A 19,335-nucleotide genomic window follows, 5' to 3' on the forward strand; every position below is an offset into this window, starting at 1 on the left:
TCTTCCATGGGACTAAAGTAATTCTCTATGGTCAGATTCTTTTTCTGTTGTTTACTCATTTCCTCAGTCCAAGACTAATTTACCGCACTTCCTACATCTCTCTCATTTCTTTTGCCAATTTTTCTTCTATCTCCCTTACTTGATTTTCAAAAATCTTTTTTGAGCTCTGTCATAGCCTCAGCCCAACTTCCATTTTTCATGGAGTCTTTAGATGCAGGAGCTTGTACTTCCTCACCTTCAGATTGACTATTTTTGAGCCTTCTTGGGATCACAGACAAAGAATTTCTCAATGGTGTTCCTCTTGTTTCCGTTTACTCATTTCTCCAGCCTGTGCCTGGTTTTGGGGTGTCTCCTGAGCTTTTGAGTATCATTGGGATATCTGCTTTGTGGTTTTTTTTTTTTGGTACACCCCACTGGGACCTTTATTCCTCCAAGGGCATATGCTCTCTTGCCTGTGCTTTGATTTGTAGATGACCACAGGAACTCTCCTCTGCCCTGGAGCTATGAGGAGGATCCCTGCTATCTTAGTATGGAAGGTCCAACTGCAACCTGGATCGGAGTGTGGGCAAACAGCAGAGTCCTGACCCAGGGAAGAGCAGTAAGATTTATACAATCTCCTCTGACCCCCTTAGCATCTGTTGGCTGTGTTCTGGAGGTGCAGGCTGGTTTCCTCTGATTCTCACTGCAGGTTCTGCTGCCAGTGCTTCTCACTCCACACTCATTCTGGTATAGCAGCGTTCTCTCACGGTCCCTTCAAGCTGTTGCCAGTGATCCCTGGGCTGGGCTGGGCTGGGCTGTGGCCATGACTCTTTTGCAACCCCTGGTCCTAGTGAAACACTCCTTTCCCACGGAACTTCTATGTTATCTCAGACTGGGAAAATGTATCACTCAGTCTTTCTGTGGGTTCTGCCACTCTAAATTCTAGCTAGAGTCATAATTTGTTGGCTTTTGGAGATCAGGGGGAAAAAGTTTCTGGGAAATGGTGCGATCTTGGCTCCACCCCCCAGTAAAATCTTTCTTAAAAAGAAAAGATAGATGCACACCACTTGAGATCCTTAACTGGCTTCCAAGTGCCACCCAGACTCAAGAGATGGCTAGCCTTCAGAGGGCTGGGCACTCAAGGTCCACCACACCAAGGTTTGATGTGCTCACACTACTGACCTCGCCTTCTAGTCACCTGAGGACAAGACAGCCCAGAGGAGTTCCAGGCATGCTCTGGTGCTTGGCTGCTGGAGTATGATGAGTAATTCAGACAGAAGCTTCCATCAGCTTAATCTTCTCTGGGTGTCATCAATGCGTAGCCGTTCCTGAATATCCTGTTATGGCTAAGTACATTTTTTGTTAACCACTGCATGCCCTGAACTGGCTCAAGTCAGGCCCAACCCAGCACGGGTCCTTCTTTACCCAACATTCCAGCCAAATTGAACGACTCATATTCTCGGAAAACATGCCACACTGGCCTGCATCTGGACTTTTTGTCTCTTGCTGCCTAGCCCTAGAATGTCTATGCTCACCTGTAACGTCTCCTGCCATCTACTGTGAAAGCCCAGCTTAAATCCCACTTCCTGCCCCACTGTGGCTCTGAGATGCCACCATTTAGAAGTCTATTTTTGGGGCAGCTAGGTGGCGCAGTGGATAAAGCACCAGCCTTGGAGTGAGGAGTACCTGGGTTCAAATCCGGTCTCAGACACTTAATAATTACCTAGCTGTGTGGCCTTGGGCAAGCCACTTAACCCCTTTTGCCTTGCAAAAAGCTAAAAAAAATAAAAAAAATAAAAAAAAAATAAAAAAATATAGAAGTCTATTTTCTCTCCTCTGAAATCATGTGGTGCTTTGGTTCTTTCTCATACATTAAGCATACTTTGCTTTGAACTGTATTTGGTTATGTATAGGTGAGGCAATTTCTCTACTTCAACATTGGATTCCCCTTTGGGATCCCACCTCACAGTGCCATAGGAGGCACTTGAAAAATGTCTACTGATTGAATGACCACTCTATGACAAGTCATTGTTACCAAAACACAGCTCTATCTTAAAAAAATTCCCAAATGAAACACAGCCAATACATATTAGGGGCCAGGTTAATAGCCAATGGGTATGATCTATGACTTTTTACTTGGGAGAAAGCAAAGTAAGATGCTGATTCAGAAAACAGCAGGATATAGCCAAGTTTGTGCGCAATTTTCAGAGTGTTTGGGAAATATCAATGTATAAAATTGAGTAGGGGACAAAAGGATTTCCTTAAGTGAAAACAGAATCAATTCCAAGAGGCTTTCTGAGTCTTTCACAGTGTCCATCCTTGAACACACACCTATTGTGTAGTGAAGAGGCGAATACAAGATGATGGCTGACTGTACCCCAGCCCTGCTCAGAATATATCTGCACTTACCAGCTGGTTGCTTAGGGGACACAGAGCCCCTGTAGAAAGCTGAACCATCTCTGGCCACAGCCCAGACCTGGTAAAAAGCTCCAACAGAGACTGAAATGAAGGGCTGATCTGTACCAACATGCAGCCAGGATGAACCCTGGATAATTTGAAAGAAAGGACATTTTTGAAAGGGATGAGATTCAAAGGGATTCTAACCCACAGGGCCTTGGGATCACCCACACAGGCAGGTGGCTACAGAACTTTGTGAATTACCCAATCGTAGTAGGACAGCTTCTCCCAAGCAGGTCAGGACCACCCACACAATGCTAGTCCACTAAGGCAGGATTTACAGGGATTAAACAGGTCACTGTTATTCCTTTTGTCACTTGGAAAAGTACAGCACTTATCCAACTGAAGAACAAGACTTGATAAGTGGGACCCTAGGAATATTATTAAACTAAGACTTTATCCTTTCTTGAAAACTACTTCTGATTGGTTTAGAAGGGATACTCCTTCCAGGACAAAATCTTATATTCAGACCTCCAAGACTTATGTCCCTTTTTCTCCTCCACCAACTTTTGTACAAGGCCTGGAGGCAGAGCTTTCAGATGAGTGCCTATGCTTTATTGCAAATTCTATCAATTTTTCTACTATATAGCTGAAGTTTCTGTATGTTCTATTGGATCATTTTTAAAAAGTGGAATTATCTATCATTACAAAATTCCCTTACTTAACAACTGACACACTCCAGATATAGTAGGCCTATGTGTGGTAATAGAAAGAACTGTGGCCTGAGAGTAAAATGTCTGTATTCTAATTCTACTCCTTCTTCTAACTAGCTATGTGACTTTGGCCAAGTCCCTTCATCTCTGGGCTTCCATTACTTCAGAACTGGTAAAACGAGGACTGGCTAGACAATATGTAAGATGCCTTTCAGCTATAACATTTTATAACTCTATATACATACAGTCAATGCCTAAAAGAGAGAGAACTGCCATCATTTTCTGTAATCTCTTTGGTTCAAGAGATCTTCTTGTGAGGTGTTTTTGAAAATATTATTCCCAAACTTGACAGCTAGACTTCTGGACATAAAATCAAAATTGCCAAGAGGTATCATCACTAGTTGTGAAAAAATTCACAGAGAAATGAAGCAAAGAAAAGAGAAAGAATCTTACCGCTGGATTGAGCTCTGATACGCCCAACCTACAGAGAACATCTCCCTTATCACTGATGGCCCAAAGGGCAATAGAATCCTTGCTGCCTTCCTCACAACCAGGGATGATGGAGACATCCCAAAGAGAGATGGGGGCAACTTCCAACCAGGGCCCACTGGTCACCAGTTTACATTTCCTGAGCATCAGAGGAAAAAAAAAAACAAACACCAAAATCATGAAGTCCAGGTCCTGTTTTGCAAATACGTGGATGTCTAAAGGTCTATTTCATTTTTTTACCCCAACTTAAAAACCATGAGAAAGGCAGCATAGTGTAGTACATTGAATGAGCCCAGGAACACCCATATGATACATATTAGTTTCATCATCCTGGGTAAGTCACAATCTCTTAGGACATCAGGTAACTCTTTAAAACTATTGGTAGTAGAGAAGGTTCCAATTGGTATTGGTAGAAAGGGTTCTTTACGGTATCAGTGAAATCAAAAGTGTAATCTCTACCTAAAAACCATGACTTACATTGGATGGCTCAATGCTACTGATGGAATCTACAACCTTACTATCTGGGCCATGCCTAGGTAAATTGGTTAAATTGGATTCTGTCCCTTTTATTGGAACAGAATCTCTCTCAATCTTAGCTCTTTTAATCAATACCATACAAGGGGAGCAATGAAGAGATAGCAGGACCTGTAATCCCAGTGCCTCCCACAATGCTGCTGTGCAATCATTCAGTCATGTCTGACTCTTTATGACCCTGTCGACCACAGTATACCAATGTTGTTCATCAGGTTTCCTTGGCAAAGATACTGGAGTAGTTTGTCACTTCCTTCTCCAGAGAAGTAAGACAATCAGAGGTTAAATGACTTGCCCAGGGTCACATAGCTAAGTTAGTCTCAGGACAGATTTGAACTCAGGTCTTCCTGTCTCCCAGCACCAGCATTCTATCCAAAGTCATCTAGTTTACCACTAGAACATAGTAAGTGCAAATGTTTATCCTTCATTCTTGAAGAATAAGACATCAAAGAGGTGATGCCATGATAAGTACATGAACTGGATTTGAGTAAAAGGGATGCTGTGCTATGTTACCAACCTCAATTTCTCCTCCAGAATCAGATATGAATCAGGTTGATAGGAGATGGCCCCTGGATGTGAGACAATGAAGGTTAAGTGACTTGCCCAAGGTCACACAGCTAGTAATGTCTTAGGCTAGATTTGAACTCCTGTCCTCCTGACTCCAGGGCCAGTGTTCTATCCATTGCACCATCTTTACTTGTTGACTGAGGAGACTTTGGGATCAGACTCCTGAGGTTTTGTTGTTCTCTAGTTTACTCCTACCTTTAACGAGCTTTCAACTACTCCAGAACCCCTAGATCTGCTCTGCCCACAAAGAGCACAGCCAGATGATGACATTTCTCCTATTTGTTCTTGAAAATGAACACCTGAGAAAACAAGGGAGGACTGAAGTCCTAAGGGCATTTCCTGGTTTGACATTTACTTTTATTCTATTTCTGCTTCCAATTTGCTCTCTCCTGGTCAACTGGTTTTTTCCAAAAGGTGTAAGAGAAGCCAGAGAATTCCCTAAAGAATTCCTAGCAGTTGGAATAGGAAATACTAACTATCTTTCTTTGGTTTCCCATTATTACCTTGCCCATCGTCTTCGTCTGACAAAATCCTTCATGGTTTTATATCCATGATAAGACCTGTAGATAGAAGGAGAATTTTTAATACAGGTTAGAATCAAAATATATTTTCCCCAAACAACTTGGTGACTATGAGACACTGCTCCTACTAATTAATAATCACTTACTGACATAAAGAAAAAAATAATTACTTACTGAATGTTTACTATGTGTGGAGCTTTGTTCTAAATACTATAGGAGACCCTGAAGTAGAAGACATGATCTGTGCCTTTGAAAATACCCATTTAATGCTATGAGAACACTAACATTTCCATAGGCACAAAAATGATAAAATCCAAACTGAATGTTCAAGTGCTTTAGCTTCATTTGTAGAAACAAGGCTAATTAGAGAAGTGATTCTTTTTTCCCAGGAAGCTCTTAAACTTAGAAAGGGGAACCATTCTGTAATCCTTACATCTATCCTTAGAATCCTGATTGAAATGGTTATTAAAGCTTGCTCCTTAAGGGAAAGGGCCATCTTAATTTTATTATTGTATACCCAGAGGCTAACACAATCATTGGTAAAAAGTAGGGATTTAATACTCATTGAACTGAATATGGTTCACATCGGAGTACAGTCATATCAGAGAACTTGAAAACTCTGGCTCTGGGGTTGCCAAAGTGGATGTGGTCTTTTTTCTTTAAACTATTGATCCAATGGATGAGCTCACTCTCAGGGCCACATGACTCACCTAACAATCAAAAGGCCCATTCCTTTGGGCCTGCCTCGACCTTCTTACCATCATTTGTATATTTAATTGGCTCAATTCATTATCTCCGCATGTGTCAGCATGGCAAGGTGGACAGAGAGAGAATTCGACTCAGAGTCAAAAGATGGAGGCTTAAGTCTGAACTCCGACTCTTCTTGGCTGTATAGCTGTGGAAGTCACTTAAACCCCTTGGAGGTTTGAAATAATCACTTATTAAGTTCCTACTATGTGCCACACTGCCTAGGAGCTGGAAATTCCAAGACAGAGCTGACAGTAGAGAGACAATGTATACACATAGAAGAACATTTGTCTTCATCATGGGGTTTTTGTGTGAGAAAGATGCTTTGTAAAACATAAAGTATTGCAATGTAGAATATGATTATTAATCAAGAATGGAATTCTATTTTCTTCTTTTCATTCAAAGTTATCCTTTGCTTTGTGACCTATCTTCAAATCCAGGAATCCTGAAGGGGCCAGATACTTAAAAATTTTTTTTTTAATTTAAGGCAATGGAGTTAAGTGACTTGCCCAAGGTCATACAGCTAGACAATTATTAAGTGTATGAGGTCACATTTGAACTCAGGTCCTCCTAGCGCCAGGGCTGGCGCTCTAACCACTGTGCCACCTAGCTTCCCCTAGAGGCAGATACTTTTCAAAAGAAAATTAGCAGGGGGCGGCTAGGTGGTGTAGTGGATAAAGCACTGGCCTTGGAGTCAGGAGTACCTGGGTTCAAATCCGATCTCAGACACTTAATAATTACCTAGCTGTGTGGCTTTGGACAAGCCACTTAACCCCATTTGCCTTGCAAAAAGCTAAAAAAAGAAAAAAAGAAAAAAAGAAAAAAAAAGAAAAAGAAAATTAGCCCCTTTGGACAAGGAAGAGGGAGAGAAATATCCAATAAGGGGATCTAGTATTCTGGGTCAGTTAGCTATATGCAGAGTATTAATGGGAACAAAGATTCTGAGTCCAATTCAAAAAATGGCAGTTCAATCAACTCCAGCAGCTTCCTATTGCCTCTAGGATAAAATATAAATTCTGTTTAGCTTTTGAGTCCTATACTAACCTGTCCCCAAGCTCTTTCCAGCCTTTCCTCCTGCACTATGCAATCCAAGCATTTGCTTTGTGTTCCTCACATTGACAATTCCATCTGTCTCCTACTGTCTCTGAATTCTTGGTCGCCGCCCATGTTTAGAAAGTCAACCCTCACTTCGCCCATCTCAACAAATTCCTTTGTTCCTTTAAGATATAGTCACTCAAGCATTACCTTGGTTCTTCCTGATCTCACCAATTGCTAATGCTCTCCCTTCCCAAATCCCTAGTTCTTAACTACTTTAGATATCTTTGTATTATGTGGTCTTTTTTAATCTATGTATGTGGAGTCTTTGCCATGGGCATGTTAGCTCCATTCAAACTGGATTTGTCTCATTCTTTGTACTAGTACATCCAGGCCTAACACAGGGGCCCTGCACAGAGCATATTCTAAATAATACTGATTTAATTTGATTCCACATTCTCACTAGGGGGAAAGGCCTCAAAGAATATGTCTTACGGGAAGTGCATCAGGGAGGTCATTACAAAGAAAAGTCCATATTATTTTTGTACAAGAAGTATTGTAGTATTGTTAATAGAGCTAGCATCAAAACCAGGAAGACCTAGGACCTGGATTCAAGTCCCAACCCTGTTACATACTGTCTGTGTGACCCTGGGCAAGTCACAGATTAATCTCAGTGTGTCTCTCTTTAGGAATTTATGTTGCAATGAAGATGCTGAAGTACCCTGGGAGAGGGAATGATTTAGGGGTATTCTCTCTACCAATGAAATCACAGGTCCTGTTCCTGACCTCTTTTTCTATATTGAGAAGATATATATTGACAACTCACTAGCCATGGCAGCAATTTTCATGGGAAATCTATTAGGAAGCTCTTTCGGGAAGTGTGACCAGTTGTTCTTTGAGGCATTCTTTTCAAATAGGCCTTTCCATCTAATTCCCATTTCAATTTTGTTTTAGGATTTTGCAAGGCAAATGAGGTTAAGTGGCTTGCCCAAGGTCACACAGCTAGGTAATTATTAAGTGTCTGAGGCTGGATTTGAACTCAGGTACTCCTGACTGCAGGGCAGGTGCTCTATACACTGTGCCACCTAGCCACCCCCCCATTTCAATTTCACCCAGCTCTCTATCAAGTTACACATGTGAGGTCTCCCTAGTAGTCAAGATGCTACCACATATTAAAGAGCACAAACTGATTGACCATGTGCAAATCGTGAATGTTTCTCTATAAATAGAGGCTAGGTTGATCCTCTTTCTCCACCTTACTCTGAAGAGTTGCAGCTTCTCCCCAGTTTGCCATTAAAGCAATCTATATCCATCAGTGGGTGAAGAGCACACCAGCACCACTCTTATCTCCACTCTCTAACTTATTAACAAGCTGTAACTGTTCACAGCTGCTGTTCTGAGACCTTGGCTTCCAAGGTCTGAGCCAGTTGGGGGGAGGATGTCTGTTTTTTTAAAACCTTAAAAGGTTAATGTACATGCCACTAATAAATGGCTCTTAAGGATAATCCTGAAATGCCTCTCACTATTCACAGAACTAGACATACAATGACTACCTGATGCTTTTAAGTACCAGAAAATCACAACTCCCATGATGGCATGACAGAGCAACTTTGGAGGATGAGGGGAAGAGGAAAAAGTTTGAACTTAATTACTTAACTATTTAGTATTTAGGTACATGATTTTTTTATGAGAAATCTCAAATAAGATAACATAAAAAGTACTTTGAAAACTTTAAAGGGTTATGAAATTGCTTAAAATCCATTGATCCATTTGGGGTTTTTTTATGTTTACGAAAGCATGAACAAAGAGAAATAGACTTCAATTAAACCTGGAGAAATTTTGGGCTACAGATAAGGAGGAAGTTCATGACAATCAGGGGGAAAATATACTACAATGGACATCTGGGTGAAAGTAAGAAGCCTCTGCAGCCTATCTTTCCCTCCCCAGAGATCTTTAATAAGGATAGAGGTAGAACCCAATAAGCTCTGGAGGTCCCTCAGTCTTACAAATAAATGATTTCCCAATAACACTTCAAAGTACACATCTTGAAATGGAGAATGCTTACGATGGAAAGTCACTTGCATACTGCCATCCTTCTCGATCAGTTCCACCAGAAATGTTGAAATCAATATACCAGTCAGAAACCTAGAGCAAGATAAAGAGAATGCTTTTAGGAGCTCTTTCTCCTCATTTGCTCAAGTCCCTCCTGTCCAGGGCACCCATCAAAGAATGACTAAACAAATTATGACTTGATAACACTTGGAAATCATTATACCATAAGAAATGATGAAAGGGATGACTTTAGAGAAACCTTAAACATTGATAAAAAGTGATATAAAGAATGAAGTGAGTGGAACCAGAAGTTATATAGTAATAATATTATAAAGACAAACAATTTTTAAAGACTTGAAAACTCTATTCAATGTAATGACCAATCATGATTCCTGAAAACAAATTTATCCCCAATTCCTGACAAGAGAATTGACACTCTCAGGGTACAGAAAAAGGTGTGTTTTTTTCTCACATGGCCATTGGGGATATTTGGGTTTTTTTTTTACTATGAATATTTACTCCAAGAATTTTGTTTTATGGGGGGTTTTTCAATGAAGGGAGGAAGGCAAAGTGAGAGGGAAAGTACATTTCTGTCAGTTTAAAAAAATTAAATAAAAAAAATGATAAAAAAGATGGTTTCAAAGCAATTGGGAGTATATGAGGCAGAATAAAGTGAACAGAACCAGGACAGTTTATATAGTAACAACAACACTATAAAGATGAACAACTTTATTCTGATTAATTCTAATTACTGCAATGATCAACCATTAATTCAGATGACTCATGATGAAGAATGCTACTCACCTTCTGACTGGGAGGTAATGAATTTAAGACAAATGATAAAATATACATGTTTGGACAGTCAATGGGGGAATTAGTTTTGCTTGCCTACACATATTTATTATATTACAGGGTTCTTATTGTGATTTTTTAAACTGGGGGTCAGTGATTGGGGGAAAAATATATGTTTGTCATTTTAAAAATTAAAATCTATTTTTGAAAATTCCTCCATGTTAGCCTTACTTCCCTAGGTCAGTGTCCAGGACTCACCCATGTCCAATGGAGAGAGGGAGGCTTGGTGTTGGCCTTTGTGCATTCTTGCAACCCTGTCACATCACTCCACATGTAGCGATCAGTAGGTAGACCCCTGCAATGAGGCAATAAGAAGAAATAAGACACATAGTGGAGACCTTTAAAGGGAAAGCAACAGAGAAAAAAAGAAGACCCACCACCCTCTTCCTAGTTCCCTTAGTTAATACACCTACTGTGGCATGAGTCTGATGGACTCTAAGACAAATTGCCCCCAAACAAGAACATCTAAATACAAGACCTATCTAAGTCATGAGACAGGCTGTTACTGAAGGCTAATTAACTGACTTTCTCAAGTCACCTCCAGAAGGAGGGGGAGAAGAGGAAAAGGAGGTTATTAAGTTTACACTACACTAGACCATCAGTATAGATGAGTTCCTTGGATGTGACTTGCATAATAATTATAACTAATATAGTTCTTGGGGACCACTCAACTGTCTGCATCTTGCCTAAAACAACTGGGCCATTAGAGTTCCAATTCTTATCTCTTATTTGAGCAGGGAAAAATGATCAGTCCCAATTTCCTAAGCACTCTGTAACATACCATCAAAGAAAGTCTAAAGTAGGTTCTAATATATGCTTGGTCTATGTAATAACTTTGGTGAGAGCCAAGAAATGTTATAAGACAACACAGCAGTTCCTGCTGTCTCATCTCATGGATTTAAACAAAGCAAAATTAAATTAATCCTCAGAACTCACAGAGTTCTTTTTTTTTCTTTAAGGCTCATGATGTTGACTTTGTAAACAAGATGATTGAGAGGGAAAAATATTCTTGCCAGTATTCATGATTATAAGCAGTCCATTTCAATCCAGGGTTGCATAAACAGGTGGCCACCCCAACCTTTTCCCTCAACCTTAGGTGGGCTTTGCATCCCTTTCCTTGGAGTTATGGCCTCCTGCCATCGATGTATGCCTCTCCCTTGTTACAAGGGCTTTATATGCTCTCTGCCTAGTTAAATTATACCACCATTATCTAGTGCAGAGGCTGGTGGATAAAGCTCTGGTTACAGATTTTGCTATTGATTTGCTATGTAATCTTTTATCATTTAACCTCTCTTGAGTCTCAGTATTTTTATCTGTAAAATGAGGATAATAATGCTTGGCCCTTTTCTCCTTCTCAGGGATGAATACTGATTGATGGCTATAGGAAAAAAATATGATAACTGAAAGGTGATAGGCCGATTTTTAGAAATGACTAGTGCAGGAAACTGTTTGATTATGCATGTTAGAAGGGATTTTTCTTTTCTTTGTTTTTAAATGGGGAGAGGTCTAAAAAAATTCCACTTGAGGATTGTATTCAGAAGTATTCAGAGGGGAAAAAAAAAGTAAAATTTGATTTTTTTTAAAGAATATTTTAGGACTAAGAAACAAAAATTTTAGGGGCAGCTAGGTGGTGCAGTGAATAGCACCAGCCCTGGAGTCAGGAGTACCTGAATTCAAATCTGGCCTCAGACACTTAATAATTACCTAGTGGTGTGGCCTTGGGCAAGCCACTTAACCCCATTGCCTTGCAAAAACTAAAAAAAAAAAATCATTTTATATAATTTAGACTCTTTTAAAAAGTAATGTATTATAGGAACCTAAGTTACAGAAGAACCTATTTATAACAATGATGTTGGGGATAGTATACACATCTAGAGTAGTGTCTACTTTATACAGGATATCCCAACTGAGTTAGCAGTCTGTTAAGACTTTTTAGAACACCTTATATGAAGATGGGAGGCGGCAAGACATAGCAGATAGAGGGCCAGTATTCAAGGTGAGAAAAGCTGGATTCAAGTCCTGCCTCTGACACACATTGAATATGTGATCACAAGCAAGTCATTTAACCTTTCAGAAGCAGGGGTGGGTCATTTGATCTGATGTTGCTAAGGCAACCTTAGGCTGGACTCAAAATCCAATAAAGCTAGGAACTTTTTAGGGGTGAATTAATTAAATGTTTGACCAAATATAGTAGGTAAATGTTGTCACTCAACTCCATTGCCTTAAACAAAAATTTTTTTAAAAAAATTTAAGGGGCGGCTAGGTGGCGCAGTGGATAGAGCACTGGCCTTGGAGTCAGGAGTACCTGGGTTCAAATCTGACCTCAGACACTTAATAATTACCTAGCCATGTGGCCTTGGGCAAGCCACTTAACCCCATTGCCTTGAAAAATCTAAAAAAAAAAAAAATTAAAAAAAAAAGGTGCATCACCCCTACTCTAAAGGGATAAAGTTATAGTTCAGTTGCCTATTAGTGGAGGGAATTTCCACACCAGGGAGTTCCTCATATTAATGGTACCCTAATTATAAATCACCTGCTTCTCTCATCCCCCACTCAAATTCATTTCAAAGGAAATGGTAGAAATATATCCATGTAATAACACTTCAAGGGCAAAATGGTTGAATCAATCAAGTGTTAAGCTTGGAAGGAATTATGGACTCAAATATAGTTTCAGACATTACTAGCTATATAAATCATTTAAACTCTATGTGCTTTGGTCTTCCTAGGATTCCCTAGGTCTCATCTACTAAGTCATAGATAAGTTGCTATTTGTTCCAGTGAAAAGACTTCCATCACTGAAGTTCTTAAAGTGAGTAAATCGCAGCTTTTTAAAGTATTTGTTTAAAAAAAAAGTATTTTTTTTAATAATACTGCCATGACTTTGGGTGTGTAGTAGACAGTGTTAGAAAACTGCAGTAACAAAAAATTCTTTCCCTCATGATGGTCTTTTCATACTTATTGAAGCCTAACAGGGATGTAGTCTATTGTTGGGCCTATATTCAGAGTCTTTCTGCTGGCTGTGTGACTGTGGGCAAATCTAGACAGCCCTAAGAGAGAAGGTTCAGACCTGCTTTGGTAGAGGGCATTTTCTTACCTGTAAGTGCCCTAGACCACTGAAAACACAGGTCCGGATGGGGTCTAGAACATAGGCAAAACTGAAGACAAACCTTGGCCCTCAGAGAAGAGGGGGAAACACATCCCAGATCTTCCTGGCTGACATTCCTAACTCTGGTGTGGAAGTCTGTGGAGACTTTTCTCACCTGCTAGTATAGCCTGTGACAGGATTCCAGCGCTGGTTTTCATAGATGTAAACGCATTTGACGTCTGACTGCATATAGATGTTACTGGTACTGCTGGCCAGGCCTGAAGAGGAAATGTACTCAGTGAATCAAGTGTCAGGCAACACTCCCTGCCCCCTCCCTGGCTTCAGGTCCACAGACAAGTACCTGCCAATGGAAAACAGGCTTAACCTGCTACTGCTAAGAACAGAAGGTTCTATTCTCAGGCTTTCTTCATTTCAAAGCCAGCAGAGGTTATAGGCTTGCCTGTGCTTACCTGTAAACAACACATTTTGTTTTACATGTGCTCCAGATAGAAGGCAGGGTCTGGACCTTACATGTACTCTCTCTTCCTCATCCCCCAGATCCAGCCCAGAGTACTGGGCACACAGCAGGGACCTAATAAGCACACTGCTACAGATTAAGTTCACCTAATCAAGGCAGTGTAGAGCAGTAAAAACAACGGTGGCCCGAGCCATAGGCAGACTAGTGAGGGGGCTCCATTGATAGGATAACAGGGGGGCTGAGGAGAGGCCCTGAGATATCCCAGGCAGCAAAGGCCATGACACTGGGACTGTTTCCTTTTCCTTTCCTCATCTCAACCAGGAGGTTGGCATCTTTGAAGGTCACCTGTCAACCAGCTCTTTGCTAGAGAGTAAACATCACAGCAGCAGCATTTGGTAGGAAAACAAAATGGGGATTAAACCAGGGAACAAATACACTGCAGAACAGTTAAAAAGAGACATCTTAACTTGCATGGCTTCATTAGCAAACAGGAGATGGGACCTTGGAGAACCATACTAAACAGCCTGGAAATAAGCTCTTGCTTACCTTGAAAAAAGCCTCCACCATATCCCCCAGTGTACACCCAGGCTGTGTGGTCATAACCAATGCCCCATACGACACCATGGCTGTTACATTCCACTACCCGAAGATGACCCCCAATCTGACGCCAAAACCTAAGAAAGAAGGGGTGACAAGATACACATTTCAAACTCCTAACATTCTTATCCTGCCTACCCAGACCCCAGGATCAAGTAGGAAATGGCCAATTTGAATTCATGAAGGGGCTGGTTAGAAAGAAGGTTCAGAGGGCAATTTGGGGCCAGGCCATAAATGTCAAACACAATGGTATTCAATTTACAGAGGAGCCAAAACTCTCCTTATGAAAACACCATGTGATGGATTAATATTATTTCACAAAACATGCAATCAAAGCTTTTAAAAAATGAAATGGTGTCACATTTTCAAAATGTTCTATGAATTAAGAGGCAAATCCACACAAGTCTGACGTCCTTGATTTTAAAGGACATACAATTAGCTCTAGAAAGTGTCAAACAGGGTGACAAAACAAAGGCTTTGGAGGAAGGAAATGGGGAAGAGATAACATTTTGGAAGATACCCACTAGCTTCTATGAACTGGGCAAGGATAAGCTTTCAATCTGAGAGTGCTTCAAATTAATTTAGTGCTAAGTAGGTAGCCTGCACTCATTATCAGACCTGGCATGACCCTCAGGCATTTATATAGTGCTTTTATATATACATATATACTTATACATATATACACACACACATACATACATATGTAGTACATATAAAAGAGAGAGGGAAAGGGAATAAGCATTTTTATAGTGCTTTTACATATATATGTGTATGTGTGTATGTGCCAGAACCTGGTCTAAGCACTTTATAATTACTATTTTTTTTTGATCCTCAGAACAACCCTAGACAGGTGCTGCTCTATACATCCCCCTTTTACAGGTGAGGAAACTAAAACAAGCAGAGGTTTGCAGCTAGCAAGTGTTTGAGGCTGGATTTGGAGTTGGCTCTTCCTGAGTCAATGAACCTCTGAGCCGTATCTCTGTAGCTCCATTTTCTCAAGGATAGGGTTGTACTCGTTGTTCTCTAAGATCCCTTTCAGATTTAAGTTGGTGATTCTATGATACCAGCTGGACTATAAACCCCTACAGAATAGATCCTATGACTTTTATTTTTCTATCCTTGGCAACTATCCATAGCAACACTTAGTATTAGTGGAAATATATTGAATGAATGTATCTTTTCCTTAAAAGCATTAACCAACTAAGTGATAGTGTGCAAAGGTGCTGAACTAGGAATCAGGAAGGCCTGCATTCAAATTCAGGCTCAGACACTTGCTAGCTGTGTGACTCTGGGCAGTTAGTTCAATGAACTGCTACCAATCTTGGTTTTCCCACTTATAAAATGGGGATAATGATAGCACTAACCTTATAGGATTGGGCCTATAAAGCCTCACACACTAAAGGAATGCTATTAACCAGAATAATGAGGAATCTGCCCCTTGCTATCTGCTTAGAGACAATTAGGGAAGGAGGTAACACCTAGCCTCCAATTCTGCTAACCCAATGACCATCAACCTGGAGAGGCCCTACCAACAAACAAAGTAAGGGGTTACATGTGTCCAAACCAGGACAGAGTGAGGGTTACACTTCCCGTCAACAGGCCCTCCATAGTCCCACCATCATGTTTCTCTACCTAGAATTCTCTCTTTCCTCCTCACTGTTTCTTCAAGTCCTCCTGGACCCTTGGGGGCCCACAGTTAGATCCATCTCTTCACAACACTCCACTACATGCAAGTGATGCAGCAACTTCCTAAGGACAGGAGGTCACTGAATTTGTCTCTACACCTCCCCCCACACTAACCACTCTTCCTCGCCCAGGCAGATTATTACTAAGGAATCAACAACCTAATGGGACAAAGAATCTCAAGAGTAGTAAGAATTAGTCTATCTGACGAATGTCTCAGCAACCATGGTATTATGGAACAAACACTGGATTTGTAGTAAGAACAGAGAAGTTGGGTTTGAACCCTGGTTCTAGAGCAAGCTAGTGCAGTGAAAAAAAAATGCCATGTAATTCTAGTGGGAGAAGGCCTGGGTGACCTTAGACAAGCAGCTTCCTGTTCTCTAAAATGGGGGGAGGGGGAATGGACTCATGGTCTCTTAGAGCTCTTTCAGTTGCAGGGGTAGTCCCTTTCTCTCTTTGATCCTCAGCTAATTCATTTGCAAAATGAGGATAGATCATCACTAAGGGCCTTTCCAACTCCAAGCATATAATAATCAGGCTTTATGGCTGCCTATACACTAAACATTTGATTCTCAAAAGAATGGAGGAGGAGAGCTTCAGAGTTATGTTCACAATCCCCATTTTAAGAAGGAAAAATTACTATTATTTTAATTATCATAATTTTAATGTATTTAATTCTAAATAGTAATGAGTAAGATTATTTTAATTTTAACTCGCCTAAATGGCTCAGAGTTGAGTGCAAATACAAAGACTAGAATCCAGATCTTTGGACTACTAGGCTAATCAATTTCCAAATCAATCAATAAGCATTTGTTGAACACCTATTATGGCATATACTGGGCATTATCCTAGATTCTGAGACTAAATACAAAAATGAAACAGATACTATGCTCACAGGACTTACATTCTATGGGAAAAGATATATATATATATATATATATATATATATATATATATATACACACACACACACACACACACACACATAAGTTTACATAGGTATGTAGAAAATAAAGATAATATATAAAGAGGGCACCATATTTATTGCCTTTCTATATAATCTGTCCCTGGTACAGTAAAAAAAAGCACTGGATTTGGAGTCTTCAAGGCCCTGGCTTCAAATCCCAGCTGTTACTTAGAGCATTACTAGAGTGAAATTAGTCAATTCATTCACTTCTCTGGGACTGTAAAATGAAAGAGTTGGACTAAATGATCTCAAGCTCTAGAGGCATGATTCTTTAATACAGTAAACTTTAATACAGAAAGCAATAAATGCTTCTTGGAGTATCACACCAGAGAGGGGTCCTGGGAAGTCACATGACAAAGCAAGGAACCTGAGTGCCTGGAGATAGGTAGAGGATCATAAGCATAAAGGCAGTTTTAAATGGGAAGGTGGGAAGGAGGGAGAGAAGATGGATTTTTTGTCAGATAAAAAAATCAAATTCAATTCTTTTCTTTTTAAAACATGGGTGTAGGTTTAAAAAAGAAATGATGAGAGGGGAAAACAGCTGACCAGAAAAAGTTCTTATAGCAAGTTTCTCTGATACAGGTTTCATTTCCAAAATATACAAGAGATTTATTCAAAGTTATAAAAACAGGGGCGGCTAGGTGGCTCAGTGGATAAAGCACCGGCCCTGAAGTCAGGAGTACCTGGGTTCAAATCCGGTCTCAGACACCTAGTAATTACCTAGCTGTGTGGCCTTGAGCAAGCCACTTAACCCCATTTGCCTTGCAAAAAAACCCAAAAAAAACAAAGTTATAAAAACAATAGTCATTCCTCAATTAATAAAACTGTCAAAGGATATAAGTAGAGTTTTCAAAACAAGAAATCAAGCTATCCATGGTCATATGAAAAAACAATGCTCCAAATCACTAAAAAACTATTTGGAGAAATGAAAATTAAAGCAACTATTAGGTTCTACCCCAAACTCCTTAGATTAACAAAGTTGACCAAAAAGGAAATTGGCAAATGCTGGAGAAGTTATGGAGAAAAGAGAACAGTGAACTAATTACTGGGCCAGTTCTACTAGAAAACAAATTAGAATTATGTTCCAAACTAACTGTGTAAATCCTTGGCATAGTGATACCATTACATGACCTGTATACTCAAGAGATCAAAGAAAAAGGAAAAAGATTCATTTATACAAAATATGGATAGCAGTTCTGTAATGGCAAAGAACTGTAAACTATGGGAAGGAGTGGCCATCATTTGGGGAAGGCTAGATAAATTATGGCATTTGAATGTAAACATCATTGTGCCATAAGAAATGATGAAAGGGAGGGTTTCAGAGAAACCCATTTACATGAAATGATGCTGATAAAAATTATTCTAGAAGAGCTATAATGAAGAATGTCACTCACCTCTTAACAGGTGATGGACTCAAGATGCAGAATAAGACATGTTTTGATATTGTCACTGTAAGAATTTATTTTGCTTGACTATACATCTTTTTTTTGCCTTTTTTTTTCTCTTTTTTAATTGGGGGAGAGGAAGTGAGAAAGATAAATGCTTGGAATTGGAAAAATAAAAACAAAGAAACCAAGAATATAGGCAGGGCAAAACCGCAAAAATATAGATGACTAAAGACAATAAAGAAAGCTGTCTGCTTCACCTGTCCAACATAATCAGATCTCTTTTCTTAGGAATTACATACCCCCACTCCACCTTTCCTCCCAAGAAATTAGCTCTAATTCATTCATTTACACATCAAAATATAAACTAATCAATCACTGGGGTTTTCTCCTCTGGGCAGGAAGCTCTCAGGGTACTTATTCTTCAGAAGCTAGGAGATACATTAAACAATACATTAAGCTAATGTGACAACAGACATTTCTGATATATGGACCAGAGAGCAGGCTTCCTGGGAATTGCTTACATTTGGTCACATGGCATTGGATGCCCGGGTGCCTCCAGGTCCACACTGGGCTCACTCACAAAAATGTCTCCTTTGCAAGTGACAGACCAGATGGCCTGGGGGGAAGGGCGGCCTTGGATCCTTCGGCTTTCAGAGCAGGACGTACTGAGTAGAGCAAGCTGTGAACATGAGACAGATGGCAAGTAATTGACCCAGAAGAGCAGCAAGTAAGCTCCTAAGAATCCCAATTTCCAGGGAGTGGGGGGGGAGTAACTTGCACGTTTTTAGAAGGAAAGGAAGAACAGTCTTTGCCCCTGGAGATTCATCCTAATGGCAGCCTGGTTTGGGAGGGCTTTAGATCTTCCTGATTTGTGAATCTGGGAACAGGTCATTCAAACCCTCATTGAAAAGATTCACCTTGGTCAAATCATGTGCCCAAGGGAGTCTAACACTCACCCAATCATACATTTCTTGTTCAGTAGCAGCAGCAAGACGAATGGGCCATCTCTGTTTGGTTTTCTCTGGGGTATAGAGGGCGAATGAATGTTTGGCCTCATTTAGTACAGGAACCAGCACCGTCACTTCATTGAGAAATATGTGGATGTACTGTTCAAAGAATGAAAAAACCATAAACCTTCCATTAATATCCTTCCCTTGGGTTCAGTCTGTACCCTTTTTGATCATAAAGAGGACTAAGGATAGATGTTGCTTGTGGCTCACCCAGTATTCTTAACCACAAAAGGTCATGCCTGAG

The 19,335-nt window shown here is 40.2% G+C and overlaps 1 protein-coding gene across 2 annotated transcripts in view; it reads right to left on the reverse strand.

The window, feature by feature from the left end:
• Window positions 1-19,335, reverse strand: part of TECPR1 (tectonin beta-propeller repeat containing 1) — an 81,050-nt gene that overhangs the window by 18,262 nt on the left and 43,453 nt on the right. For both annotated transcript variants that reach the window (XM_074202774.1, XM_074202776.1), the window contains 9 exons: window positions 19,038-19,187; window positions 18,603-18,760; window positions 13,993-14,120; window positions 13,144-13,246; window positions 10,082-10,178; window positions 9,045-9,124; window positions 5,180-5,236; window positions 3,543-3,717; window positions 2,389-2,524 (listed from right to left, as the gene is read on the reverse strand). In XM_074202774.1, coding sequence (XP_074058875.1) covers window positions 2,389-2,524; window positions 3,543-3,717; window positions 5,180-5,236; window positions 9,045-9,124; window positions 10,082-10,178; window positions 13,144-13,246; window positions 13,993-14,120; window positions 18,603-18,760; window positions 19,038-19,187 — 1,084 coding nt within the window. The remainder of the gene's footprint in view (window positions 1-2,388; window positions 2,525-3,542; window positions 3,718-5,179; window positions 5,237-9,044; window positions 9,125-10,081; window positions 10,179-13,143; window positions 13,247-13,992; window positions 14,121-18,602; window positions 18,761-19,037; window positions 19,188-19,335) is intronic.

The sequence above is a fragment of the Macrotis lagotis genome, chromosome X, assembly GCF_037893015.1.
Source record: "Macrotis lagotis isolate mMagLag1 chromosome X, bilby.v1.9.chrom.fasta, whole genome shotgun sequence".
NCBI lineage: Eukaryota > Metazoa > Chordata > Mammalia > Peramelemorphia > Peramelidae > Macrotis > Macrotis lagotis.